The sequence below is a fragment of the Topomyia yanbarensis genome, chromosome 2, assembly GCF_030247195.1.
Source record: "Topomyia yanbarensis strain Yona2022 chromosome 2, ASM3024719v1, whole genome shotgun sequence".
NCBI classification, from domain to species: Eukaryota; Metazoa; Arthropoda; class Insecta; order Diptera; family Culicidae; genus Topomyia; species Topomyia yanbarensis.
The window spans coordinates 211597880-211611779 of NC_080671.1; the positions used below are offsets into that span (position 1 = coordinate 211597880).

Sequence of the window (13900 nt, forward strand, 5' to 3'; positions counted from 1 at the left end):
CAATCATCATAAACAAGAATGAGTGTGAATGTCTCCGATTTTTCGCAGAAGTTGTGGCAATCTTTAATTTTATGCAGTGTTGCACATTCCTTTGTACGGGATTCAAGAATACACAGACTCAAGTTCGCCCGAATATACGCAAATTAAATAAATCAACTATGTTTTAGTTGAAATTGTGATAAATCGGTTTCGAGCGCTGATATAATTTTACAAAAGGAATTCAAGAAGGTACTCACCTATACTTTTTATAATCACCATGCAAGGAATTTCGGAATTTAAATATACATATAGAAATTTTATCCGTTGATCAATAATCTTTTCATCTGTTGAATTATTGTTACCTAAACTCTTCATGAGGCCTACAATCAGAATAGAAAGGAGATAGCATTTTGTTGCTTTATTTTATCTAAAAATGCTAAAAACCGTCCCTTTAGGACTAAATCGGATAGGTCTCCTTGTTTTGCATTTGTCATGTGTGTGAGTAGCTATCCGATCGTTCACTCGCACATATACTTAATATATTCATATCTAATGAAGTTTACTTTTGCTTTTTGAACACTGGTCATTGGACATGCGCGTAGTTCGTGAACAATAGTTTTGAGTCACAATAGAAAACAAGCGATGGTAACAAGCGATGGTTTATTTTCTCAAATGACTCGCGTAAGCTTAGCGAAAATGACAATTATATAAAACATTCGGTTGACAACCAGCTGCATGAATTATTTCAACCTTAATCAGTTACAATACCGGCATTGTGTACTTTTCCTTTTGCTCTTGCAGATCATACTAATTTTATCATTTTACTTCGCCGCGAAACACTCTGGTCGACTTTTCAATTTGTAGTCATTTTCAATAAAATTCAGCTTAATGTTATGAACAACACCACGTTCATTAATTGAAACCAAAACTCAAAACTCTATATCTATGGTAAATTTTCAACTGAACTTCGATTCGTGTACTATTAAAATAAACAACTGCTGCAGGAAATGTTTTGTTGTGCCCGCGCCTATGTAAGTGATTATCGCTGTAATAGGAATATCGCTTTATCTCAATTTGACATAATAGTAATGAAATTAATTCTTTACATGCGTGTAGGGGTTCTTTCTAACATATTTTTCGTGTGTGTTTGTATGTTTCAAGAAAAAGATATATTTTAATTAACCTCTAATAAAAATCGTCACTGAGTGCTCATTTAGGCCTCGATTCGCTTCTTGTCCTTCTTTTTTTTCAAAAACGATGGTGTCCGTAAACCCTTTTTCTTTTTTTTATCCTTCTTAGGAGAACCTTCTGTAGATACGTCCTGTGAACAAAATAAATTAGATTAGATCGCATTCAAACGTGTATGAATGAGCTTCGTACACACAAGGAATATAAAATAAGGAATATAATAGAACAACTCCACCAAGATTCGGTGATTCGGTTTCATATTCGATTCAGATAACGGTTCAACGGCATGGAAGACGTAAACTTTTTTCACGGTCAATCCAGATTATTTTGACCCAAGATCAGTATTTTAATAGAGCGTAGAAATTTTTTCATGCCATATTTTAAAAAAAAAACTGTTTTAATCCACCTAGCGGTGCAATTGGGCCTTTCTCATTTATCCAAACTACGAATTAATGCCTGGTTACGTTCAATATAACATTGTGGAAATGTCTATTACATTCTTATCATACTTGATAAGCATATATAAGTACACGACTCTCACGAACCTGATAAGCAATATGTCGACACTGACATACTTGACACAAACAAAAATATAATATTTATATAGCTTAATCAGCGTCAGTTCAATGTTGTCTTCATGTTAACTTCATGGTGGAGAAGGGAAGGGATATAATTAGTAGGAGGTGGAGGATGCGTCGGGAACCACAAAACTTATTTTAATATACGGGGTTGATGAAAGGAATGCAGGAGGGAAGTTGGACTGAGAGGGGGGAGGGGTGAGAGAAGGGGGGAGGTGGAAGAGTAGATGAAGGGTTCAACACCGAACTTCATATTATACCTTCCATTTTAGACTAGTTTAATGAAAATTGGTCAGTCATCACCGAAGTCGCTTTAGATCTGAAATATGCCCGGAACCCGGGACTTCCAGAATTATCTATAGTGGACAATACATTACAATAATCTTTGATTCACCATCAGTGATCTAGGCCTGCGATCGAAGTAATTTGATGTTCATTTCAATAGATTTTAAACCTATGAGGTATTACGATTGTACCGGTTCATATGAGAAATTACTATGTGACCGCCATAACCAACCTGTAACTTCGGAACCAAAAGTCAGAACTGAACAAAATTCAATAGCAGTCATTGGGGGTATTATATCTTTCATTTGAAATCAAGTTTGTCAAAATCGGTTAAGAGTTTGCTGGAAAATAGGTATGACATTAGCACGGGAACTTGGCGAGATCCGTTATAGGTGACCAATGTGATCAAAACTACTTTGATTGGTCATTAGTGATCTAGACCCGCAAATCCAAGTAATGTTGAACGTATTTGAATTTGTATTACATCATTCGGACATCATAGGGTTACCAGTTCATACGGGAATTTGCTGTGTGACCACACTCTTCAATCCGTAACTCCGGAACCGAAACCGATCAACTAAAAATTCAATAGCGTCTTATGGGAGCAGGGGTTCCAACAGTACAGCCTTGTGACAGTATTTCAGAGGCTGTCGTCTTCTTTTCGCTTCGACAGTTTGATGACCGAATCAAGCACGACAGTAAAACTGTTATGCGACTTGCAACGTTGCCGTCTTGTACCGCACACGACAGTTTGCGCATACGTCTACAACTATAGTTGATGTGCGATGACAGCCTCAGTTGGTTTTGCGTAACATTTCTATCGTTCTTGGTGGTAGAACCGACACATCGATGCAATCAAAGAACTTTTTTTTTCAGTGAAAGTCGTGCTCTGTACATTAGTTAAGCCCAGTACGGTGCGGGATACTGAACGATTTAGAAAGAATGCTGCATGCAAGGTTTTCGTTTTTTTCATTCATTTCCCATACGGGATCAAAACCAGCGGCTTTATTTGATTTCAAACAGTTAGCGAATTTTTAACGTCGTTCGAAATTAAAAACCTGAGCAAATATTTTTAGTCGTTGTGGTAGACTGTTATGTTGCGGGGAGAATCATTTGAGTGAAGCTGGATTGTAATTGTTCAGTAATGGTGATGTGGGTCGAATTGCCGTATCGGGGCAGAAAGCAATCGTTTAGAAGTACGTATTGCGGAAAGTTGGACGGTTTCAGAAAACGGATTTTTGATATGCCGTGTAGATGAAAATGCAGATTGCACCTAGTCACGAATCACAGCATGAACATAGGTCATGAGTTATGAGGCTTTTTTATTTCATCGGAAAGCTAAAAAATTGCGTTGCTACAATAGAGAAATACATAATATAGTTAAATTTAATTTTAAGAGGGGCGCGCCGCCAATTTCAGGCTCCTGAAATATTTTCGTGATTTGTTGGTTATGCTAATTTGTTTGAGGTGATCAACAAGCTGATGATTTTATTTGTTTTATTATGCCACTCAATAGCAAACGTGTGTGTCGAGATTGTCCTAACAACTGTACTTTTCAAGGTACAGGCACACCTCGAAATAGGGGACGTTGGGGAGTTGTGAACCATTGGGAGTTGTGAGCAGCGCTAAGCCATAAATAATTAAAATGTGGTAACTACTAAATATTTCTACTGTCATGACCTCATTTTCTTATTAGCAATTTTACCCGAAAAACAGGATTATACAACAATTTTAAACGTCCCGTGCCGCAACCGCGAATTCAGGAGGTTTAGCGTGAATCAATAGTCACCTATCCATTGCGAATCAGATCACATTTCTAACTAATATTTAGTTTAGAATTATCTTAAAATTTAACTTCTATAGGCCCATTAAAAATAAGAAAAAATGCCTTTAACATTGCTTTGTTTAGCGTACGTACTACAGAATAATAGAAATAAATTTCAATCACTTTTTATGTTTAATATGGAATGTATTATTATTGTTAGTGGTAAACTGCCCTAATACAGCACTTGTTTTTTAAAAAATGATGGCTTTCATCATCAAGAATAGTTGAAAATGGTTTGTAAAAATATTCCCTCGGTCTCGTATTTATAAACTTTTAAATAAAAATATATTTTTCATGTTTTAAATTTTTATATCTTTAAATTTTAAAGTTCCAAAATTATTAAATCTGACTTTCAAAATTTCTTAATCTTCAATATTTTAATCTTTTTCCTTTTACATTTCAAAATATTTAAAATTTCAAATCTTTAATTCTTTAAATCTTTAAATTTCTAAATTTTTGAATTCTTAAATTTTTAAATTCTTAGATTTATCAATTTTTCATTTTGTCGTATATTAATCATATGATTTTTTAATTCCGAAATCCTATTTTTTGAAATTTCTGCTTAAATTCTTTAATTTTCAATTTTGTATGTCATATTTATGTTCAGTAATTTTTTTATGTCATATTTAATGTACAGTAATCATTAGGGGTCGGCCAATTCGGACCTAGTAAGGGTTTATGAGCTATAGAACTACAACCGATTCACAAATAAATATTTTTTCCAGAAAGCCTGATCAATTGCGCACATTTTTTCTAAGGTAACTTTTTCCGATATCGTACCGTATTGTGTATTATGGGTTCTACGCAAAAGTACATGAAAGGTCCGAATTACCCCAATCCTGTTCCAATTAGGACCACCCATGTCTTATCGATTTTTGCAATGGAAATAAATGCCTATGTTGACCTAAGTTATTCCTATTTAATTTTCACTAAGTTTCGAATTGTGAATTGACAAGTTCTGTTTGATATAAAAAAAATTGTGGCAAATATTCCATAAAAAGTAAGAGTTGGGCCAAATTACCTAACAATAGGTTATGAGCTATAAACGTAGAAATCTGTGAATCGATTTGCGAAAACTTATCTTTTCCTGAAAGCTCGACCTCTCAAACGGTTTTTCGCGATCGCGTATATCGTATATATGGTTAAAGGTCCGAATTGAATCAACCCATATTCACACACAGATTAAACGAAAACAGTTGATAGTCTCGCCTAAAATAAGATATTAAATAAAAGATATTAGATGTTTTCGGTTTACACATTTATCAAAAAAGCGCACTCTCACGAAAACTGAGAACCGCAAAATTTTGTGAGAAAAAACAGAGCTACATTACAGTCATGAAAATTATATACATACGCTTTTCACAGTATTACCATAGCTGAAAAATACCTGGGATCCGAAACTCCCCTCTAATTTAAAAAAAAAATCGATTTCTTGATTTTTTAAATTTGTAACATTTTAATATGTTAATTTTGCAACTTTGAAGTCTTCAATTTTGCAATTTTTAAATATTTCGATTTTTTAATTTGGATCAATATTTAGATTTTTGAAAGCTTTAATATTTTTGATGGTTCAGTTTTCGTTTTTACAATATACAGATTGCATACGTCACAGTAATCGGTGAGAACTAAACAAGTGAAATGCTAAAAATACTTAAATTAAGTTAATCCGGGGCAGTGAATTGCACTAGTGTTGCACTTTCTGACAGAAATGGGAATGAACATGTCTAGTGGCCGGCTCTTTCGCTAGAAACTGCAACTTACTGCTCCGGGGTTGTTCATTAAAAAACGGCATTAGAAAACTATTTATCTAATCAATTCAATCCATCATGCTATAAATCAATTTCCCAAGACAACGTAATGAAAACTGAAAACTGATGTTAAATGACATCCAATGAAAATCGTTCCAGGATTCTGTCCTGGGCAAATTTTTCTACGTTTGAAAACTGCGTTTTATCATGCCTAATTTAAATTCTACAGAATCAATCTATGATTTATTGTCAATATTTCTGCTCGTGCAGGGTCCGCTTTAGCGCAAATTATTGCCACTGCGTCGATTCAAACTCCATGCAAATGTTCAATGGTGACATTCATCATATGACAGCCCTAGACGACAGTTTTACCAGTTTGGACGAAGAATGTTATCCCTCTCAGAAGGCTGTCTCCGCGACAGTTTATGCGAAACAGCAGACACAAAAAAATGGTAAACCGGCTCGCTACGTTTAGCGTAGAATATTGTCAACAAAACGAGCGCGGTACAGGCTGTCCCCAAACAGCACCTTTTCTCACAAGATTGCACTGTTGCCATTACAGTTCGGCTTGGCGAGCGAACGTGCTGTAGCAAGAGAGCGTCGAGCACACATAGAGACATCCTATTCTGTTGCACAGCGACATTAGTAAAAAGGCAGTCATATTGGTAAGCCTGTATGGGAGCGTTATACCGTTCATTTGAAACTAAATTTGTGTAAATCTGTTCAGCCATCTCTGAGAAAAGTAAGTGACATTATTTGACACACACACATACATACACACACAACGCGAATCCGTGGGGTGACGCCGTGATGGCCAAGACCAAAGGAGGCTCTTCACCCCCAGAACGGTCTCCGGACCGGTTGGCGACGATTATCGAAGTACTCTTCCCGTCTCGAGCCACAAGCCCCTGGCCACCTGCACTACGAGACAGTGCGGGCACGGCCGAAATGGTGGCTCCGGTGACGAATGAAGAACTACTCGCAGTGGCTAATTCCCTAGCAATGAACAAAGCTCCAGGGCCGGATGGAGTTCCAAACAGCGCTCTCAAGGCAGCGATCATAGCGAACCCGAACATGTTCAGGCTAACTATGCAGAGATGCCTTGACGAGTGCCGTTTTCTCGATAGATGGAAAAGGCAGAAATTGGTGTTGTTGCCGAAGCCCGGGAAGCCACCAGGCGACCCGTCGGCGTACAGACCAATCTGTCTGATCGACACGACTGGCGAATTGCTTGAGAGGATCATCCTCAACAGGTTGACACCGTATGCAGAAGGTACAGACGGCCTGTCAAGCAACCAGTTTGGCTTTCGGAAGGGTAAGTCCATAGTGGACGCTATCAACTCAGTGATAAAGACTGCCGAGATAGCGATCCATCCAAAAAGGCGAGATATTCGATACTGTGCGTTAGTGACACTGAGGAAGAACTAACGCGAGAGGCCTGGAGCTCGCTCAGCATAAGACGAAGGTAGTTATCGTCAACAACCGCAAGTCGGCACAACATGCAGTTATCCATGTGGGAGAAGTCGTGATCACCTCACAGCGGAGTCTGAAGTCTCTCGGAGTCATTATAGATGACAAGCTGACCTTCGGCGGCCACGTCGACTACGCATGCAAGAGAGCGTCGACTGCTGTTGTGGCACTATCGAGGATGATGTCCAACAGCTCAAAGGTGTGCGCCAGTAGACGTAGGTTACTGGCAGGCGTTGCCGTATCTATCATCAGGTACGGCGGCCCGTCATGGTCAAGAGCACTGAGGGTAATCAGCTACTTACAGAAACTGGAGAGCACCTACCACGTGATGTGCCTCAGAGTGATATCTGCCTACCGCACGGTATCACACGATGCATCCTGCGTGATAGCGAGCATGATGCCAGTCGGGCTGGTCGTTCGGGAAGATGAGGAGTGCTTCGAGCTACGTGGAAATAGAGGAGCCCGCGAGCGCACCAGGGTGACCTTGGTCGCCAAATGGCAGCGTGAGTGGGATAACTCCTCGAAAGGTATGTGGACCCACCGGCTGATACCTAACATATCGAGCTGAGTGGGAAGACCCCATGGGGAAGTTTACTTCCATCTGACACAATTCCTGTCAGGTCATGGCTGTTTCCGACAGTACCTCCACAGGTTCGGGCACGCGGAGGTCCCAGCCTGCCCTGACGGCCCAAGTGTAGACGAAACTGCCGAATACATACTGTTCGCATGTCCTCGTTTCAACGTCGAAAGAAGAGCAATGCTTGACGTCTGTGGCTGGGACACAATCCCTGATACCCTTATTCAGCGGATGTGTCAATCGGTGGAGAAGTGGAACGCAGTCTCCACTGCAACCACCCAGATTGCCTGTAGGCTACATGTAATTTGGCGCACCGAGCAACAGACGACGGGCACGACTAACTAGTGATTGGTTAGTTGGAGTGAAAAAGGCCGAGCGCAGAAAAGGGAGTGAATGGTCTGTTCATGCTGAGACAGGTTAGGCGCAGCGACTGGCAACCGCGTAAGGGGTAAACCCAGCCACCCCGAAGCAAGGCAGAAGAGCGAGTGTATAGGCGTATATGTGGACTGCATTATGCCAAGATGGGAGGGTCGGAGGCGTAGTATGTTGGGACTTAGCTATCGATGCCTCGTGGCGTGGCAGAGGAGTGAAAGGGTGAGCATCCAAGTCAGTCTCACACGGTATGTTAAGGGTGAGCACAAAAGTCAGCCTCACATGGTATGGTAGAGGTGAGCACAAAAGTCAGCCTCACAAGGTATGAAAACGGTGAGCACCCAAGTAAGCCTCGCATGGTATGTCAGAAGTGGGGCCTAAGAAAAATGTCCCACATGGGATGCCAGGGGGAGCGACCGGAGTATAACAGAGTGGTACGATCGAGAGTGAACCAGGTGATAGGGTGAGCATCCAAGTCAGCCTTACATGGTATGCTAGAGGCTAGCACAAAAGTAAGCCTAGCAAGGAATGAAAATGGTGAGCACACAAGTCAGCCTCGCAAGGAACGAAAAAGGTGAGCACAAAAGTCAGCCTCATGTGGAGTGTTAGAGAGTGAATCAAGGTGCGATAGAGAGAGCACCCAAGTAAGCCTCATACAGGACGTATGAACGCGTGAGCGAGAGTGAATGAGTACATCAAGTACAGCCATCCCCCAGAAGTAATACCGAGAGGTAGTCCCTGGGGGAACGATGGCGGAGCCCAATGGAGTTTAGTCGGTAGTAATGGATGCGTCACCATTCGAGCCCGACTCGCCCCCAGTACACCCCGTGTGGTAGCTTGGACCCTACCAATAGCACGTGTACTGGGCTAGGACGTGAAGGTCTTCTCCATTGTAAAAAAAAACAGTGTTTCATAACTGCGGCATTTGGTTTGTTTCGGATTTCTTTCATTGTACAACTAAGCAGTGATGGCATTTCACCCTAGTGATGCACTGGCGCGTAAGTGTGATGCCTACACAGAGGATACCATGATCACACACCACAGAAAAAAGCAGAACGCTCTTTCTTTCGGAGCTGTATAGACCGATTTCAAGTGTGCGCTGGTGTTGAGGTAGTTGGGTGCGAGATAACCGTGCTCTCTTGCTCTTTGAATTCTCTGTGGCGCGCTCAGATAAAGTCACCACCGCGCGCGCCCCAGAGTCGCTGTGGTGTATTCACTGGCGTGTGATCTTTGGTTTGTTTTCGTCTTACAAGCGGCCGTGCGGGTGAGATTGATTTGATTTGCACAGGTTGTTGCGTTGTGCTGTGTGGATGGTGGTGGCTTATTTCAAGCTTATATGATTTTCTACTGAAGATTTCATACAAGTTGCTTGGTAAAGAGAACGAGTTTATAAAGTATTGTTACACTACCTGCAAAACTAAAAGTACTCGGTCCTCGGGATCAAATTGGGAAAACTTTTTACGTATCATCGCAGAGAGTTTTATAATGACCGGAGGCAACTGATATGCAAACTCGTGTTATAAGTATTAATAGTTTTTTTATAACTTAATCCTACAAGTTTAAAACGAAATCTTAGATTTCGTTGACAGGCTTGACATATTCAGTAAAATTAGGTATACGCTTGTGGCGATAATTAATTTACATACAACATCACAATTGAGCGTACACCCGTTATTCATTTGTTCACTTGTCTATTATTTTGCGTGGAAATCGTTTAAACAGCAGGCGAAAGCGAATGTTTCAAGAGCATGGGAGCTAGGAAAGGGATTCTGCGCGTCAATGAGCGAAATAAATTGGCTCAGTTTCAGGGTCAAGAAAAAAGGCCTCTAGTGTTCAAGCTTATTTTAAATGAACAATGAATCTTGTGTTCTATAAAAGGATGTTATAAATGGGTCAGCAGCAACAATGTTTATTATACGTGTTCTAGATTTTTGCGTCAGTTAGTATTTTAGACTGTAATTATAATGCACAGATTCATTGCACGTAATATCAACATCTGGTAGTATGTATCTGTCGGAATCTCTGTCAATAGCTATGAAATTTTCGTATTTTCAAGTAACAAGTAAGGTGTTTCCTCAAGTTTAAACAAGCGATTTTTGTGTGATAAATTATTCCTCATTATAACTTTCTTGAATGAGGTGTTTTATCAAAAAAGTACTAGGAACCACTGTTGGGAAAATATCAAAATATCAATGTTCACAACAGAATCTTTTCATTGCCGATTTTCTACTAAAAAGTTCACTGATATAAAATATCACCACGGAAAAAATCGTCTGTGAACTTCAAGAGTGCCGATGTTTGGGAACATTATTCGGTTCAAGCAAATATCGGAAGAAGAAAAGATCGCTTGCGAACTTTTATATCAACGAAAATATAGAAAAAAGTTCGCCTTATGAAAACATATTGCACGATCTTCGAACAAGGGATTACCGAGGGATTTCCAAAGATTCCAAAAACCTGTAGATTAACATGATATAAAAAACTTCGTTCTACAATATTACGGCGATAGCTCAATGGGATAAAGCGTCAGGCTACTTTAGTGTCAACGAAGCTTTCTTCAGAAGCCATCGTGTGAAAAAAAAAATTTCATCCATCAACAGAATTAAAATGGGAAAGAATTAAAATGGTGCTGGTATGGTGGCCGGTTCTTAACAACCCGTTCTTTGTATGACCGAGTATGAAAGATTCATATACAATCATATTTTGAATTTGATGTGCAAAGCATCACTAAAGGCGTTTTTCGCTTCCGAATGTCTCTTTTTCGATGTTGCTTTGGGCGAACATTCTTTCAAGAGTTTCACTGAGGCAGAAGTTCGTGTGCGAACTTCGATGCTAAAAATCATTGAATATTTGTCCCAAAAATGATACATTCGGATGCGATGTTTGGTTTCACAGATTTTTGTTTGGAAATGTTCTGGGAAAGATTGATTCGCGAATGAACCTGGAATGAACTTTTATTGATAATGATTTTCCCAACACTGCTAGGAACAATGAAAATATCCAATTGCAAGCTTGGAAATTTGCTCAAAAAACAGTTGAAAAAAAATTGCATTGAATTTTGAGCTCCCTTGCACATATAGTTGAGCTAATGTATTTATAGTTGCATGTCCCATAGGAGCCGTAATTAGCAATGGCTACATTAATGATACATGGTAGTGGTAATGTTACAAGAAGTTTCACATACATAAATTGGTTAATAAACAATCTTAACATTTTTTATCATTTTTGGGAATAAAAGCTTTCTTTTAATATATTGACATCGCCCATAACCCTTTTCATCCATTTTTTTGCAGAATTTTCACTCAAATATCTAGTTCTTTGCACACATACCAAAGATACGTTGAACGATTTCCCATATTTGTAATTAAAATTCAAGGGCAGTTCATAAGCCACGTAGAACAACTTTCAAAATTCAGCTTTTAATGCACTATATTATAAGTCTAACTAAAAAAATATTTGGCTTTTACTGACCCAAGCATGACTTTTTAGTCATGCTTGGGTCAGTAAAAGCCAAATATTTTTTTTGCGACTCACACCTAAAGTGCACAACTATTAAACTATTACGTACATTACTAGAGCATTCGAAATTGATAAATTTTGAGAAGAAAATGGAATATGTTGAGGATAATTAGTATTGTCTGATATAATATTACTAAATATTCAAAAAAACTTATTTCATCATGAATAAAATCCTATATCTGTTTGTCAGAAAATTTGAATCACCTAATTGGACTAAGAATAAAAATCACGGAAGTGTACTCGATTCGAAGTGTATGCATGAATACATACAGGTGAATTGATTAATATATGTATAGAATACGAAGTTTACGTTAGTTTTTGGGATAAACGTAGATCGTATTCCTTTTTCGGATCGAAATGAAAACAAAAGCACATCCTCACGTCACGAAATCAACTATAGGTTCAAGGTTTACACAAGAAAAAACGAAAATAATGTTAAAAATTCTTGAAAGTAATGGATTTTTCATTAAAGCCTTAAAATAAGTAGGCCGCCTAGAGGCGGTGTTGGGCACCTGGGCGAATAAAAACAAAAACTTGTTTTTCCTGGTTACTTCAACATAAGCGAATATAGATGGTTACTTATATTTTGGACTCCATCAGAACGCAAAATACCTAAACTGTAAGTGCTAGTGCTTTGATTGTTTAATTATTGACTTCTAATTTATCGTAGGGGAGTCCAGGGGGTCTGCTGGCGATGGATACACTTATCATGTTTCATGTTTTTAATTTAAAAAGATCGTGTAAAAGTGAATGCGTTGCATAAAAGAACGGACTGTTAGTTGCATAACAGAATTTTAAATATGTGACGCGGGAATCTCGCCAATTTACGACTATACGCACTATGATGCCACCTGGCCTTTTTTGATGATAAAGTATGGATCGCGTGAGATGCTTTTTGAATAGAACTGCAAATCAATCGATACTTGTTATTATTTTTCAGCCTCAATGCTCCTACATTTTAATATCGGTGCACACTTTGTATTCAAAATCAAAATTTTCGAAATTCTTCAGGTGAAATTCCGAAGTAAGCAAACAAAAAGCAAACAAAAAACAAATTTTGCTTGTGGTTACATATACGGCCAAGAACTGTATGTCCCGTAATTTTTGATCCAGAGCCAAAAACCAAAGCTTTTTAAATTTCTTAGAACGACAGCAAGCGGCGTACGTAAGATTTTTTCTATGTCTTGATTTTTCGCGAAATGGCATATTTTTTAGTCGAAAAAGCTGAAAATGTGTTAAAAATCGACACAAAATTGCTTATTAAAAATTATGCAATGAAAAAATTAAATTCCACGTACATCGCTGGAGAAAGTAATCTGGAACATGCTGTAAAAATTTTAGGCTGATCAAAAATCATTTGTTCGAGTTACATTTCCGGCCAGATCAAAAAAAATTATTTCGAGAAAAACACGGTTAACGTTGCGAAAAATTTGAATATTTATTTATTGTTTTCGCGATTCATTTTTTGGAATATCATTTTCAGCATCCAAAAGCACCAGTAAACAAAATTCAACCAATAAATAAAAATTGAATGTTTTAATAAATCTACAGTGCTGTAACCCCTTGAAAGCACTGTACCGGTCAAATAGAAGCGCTTGGCATTGGTACGTCATTATTTTTAATAACGCGCTACAGAAAAAAAATAAGTAACAATGTGAATTCTCGTGAAATTTATCTTGTTTTATGTGGACTTTATCTCGGAACAGTTGGACATCGGATAAGCCTCTTCTCGCGTGAGTGAGAGATAATTACAATGCCTGCGTATGATAATAATCGAAAACGTGTGTAATACCAGGACATTACTTAGTATGGATCACTTTACTTTTTGGCGTCGCCAAATTCGCAATCAAAATAAGTTAAATTACCATTGAGTTATTCAGTCGAACAAAAAATAGGCCGGTCCTAATGTGGATGTACAAATCCCGTCTTTCATCTGTTGTACGATTAATCTGATATTACAGATCATTATAAAACTTTATTTATACCAGCCGATACATTGATACGTAAAATGTTTTCCTTGTTTGCCCCTATGCTCGAATACTTCAGGTTTCCCACGGTAGTGTAACAACACTCTATAAACTCGTAAGCTTTACCAAGCAACTTGTATGAAATCTTCAGTAGAAAATCATATAAGCTTGAAATAAGTCATCACCATCCACACAACACAACGCAACAACCTGTGCAAATCAAATCAATCTCACCCGCACGGCCGCTTGTAAGACGAAAACAAACCAAAGATCACACGCCAGTGAATACACCACAGCGACTCTGGGGCGCGCGCGGTGGCGAATTTATCTGAGCGCGCCACAGAGAATTTCAAGAGCTCTTCTCCACATTCTAGATCGTTCCAGTGTTGGGT

The 13900-nt window shown here is 38.7% G+C and overlaps 1 protein-coding gene across 4 annotated transcripts in view; it reads right to left on the reverse strand.

Annotated features, from left to right (window-relative positions):
- Positions 1-622: 622 nt before the first annotated feature.
- The window catches only part of LOC131682835 (protein hu-li tai shao), a 249325-nt gene continuing 236047 nt past the window's right edge, over positions 623-13900 (reverse strand). For all 4 annotated transcript variants that reach the window (XM_058964608.1, XM_058964607.1, XM_058964605.1 and 1 more), the window contains one exon: positions 623-1300. In XM_058964608.1, coding sequence (XP_058820591.1) covers positions 1193-1300 — 108 coding nt within the window. In that variant the 3' untranslated portion in view covers positions 623-1192. The remainder of the gene's footprint in view (positions 1301-13900) is intronic.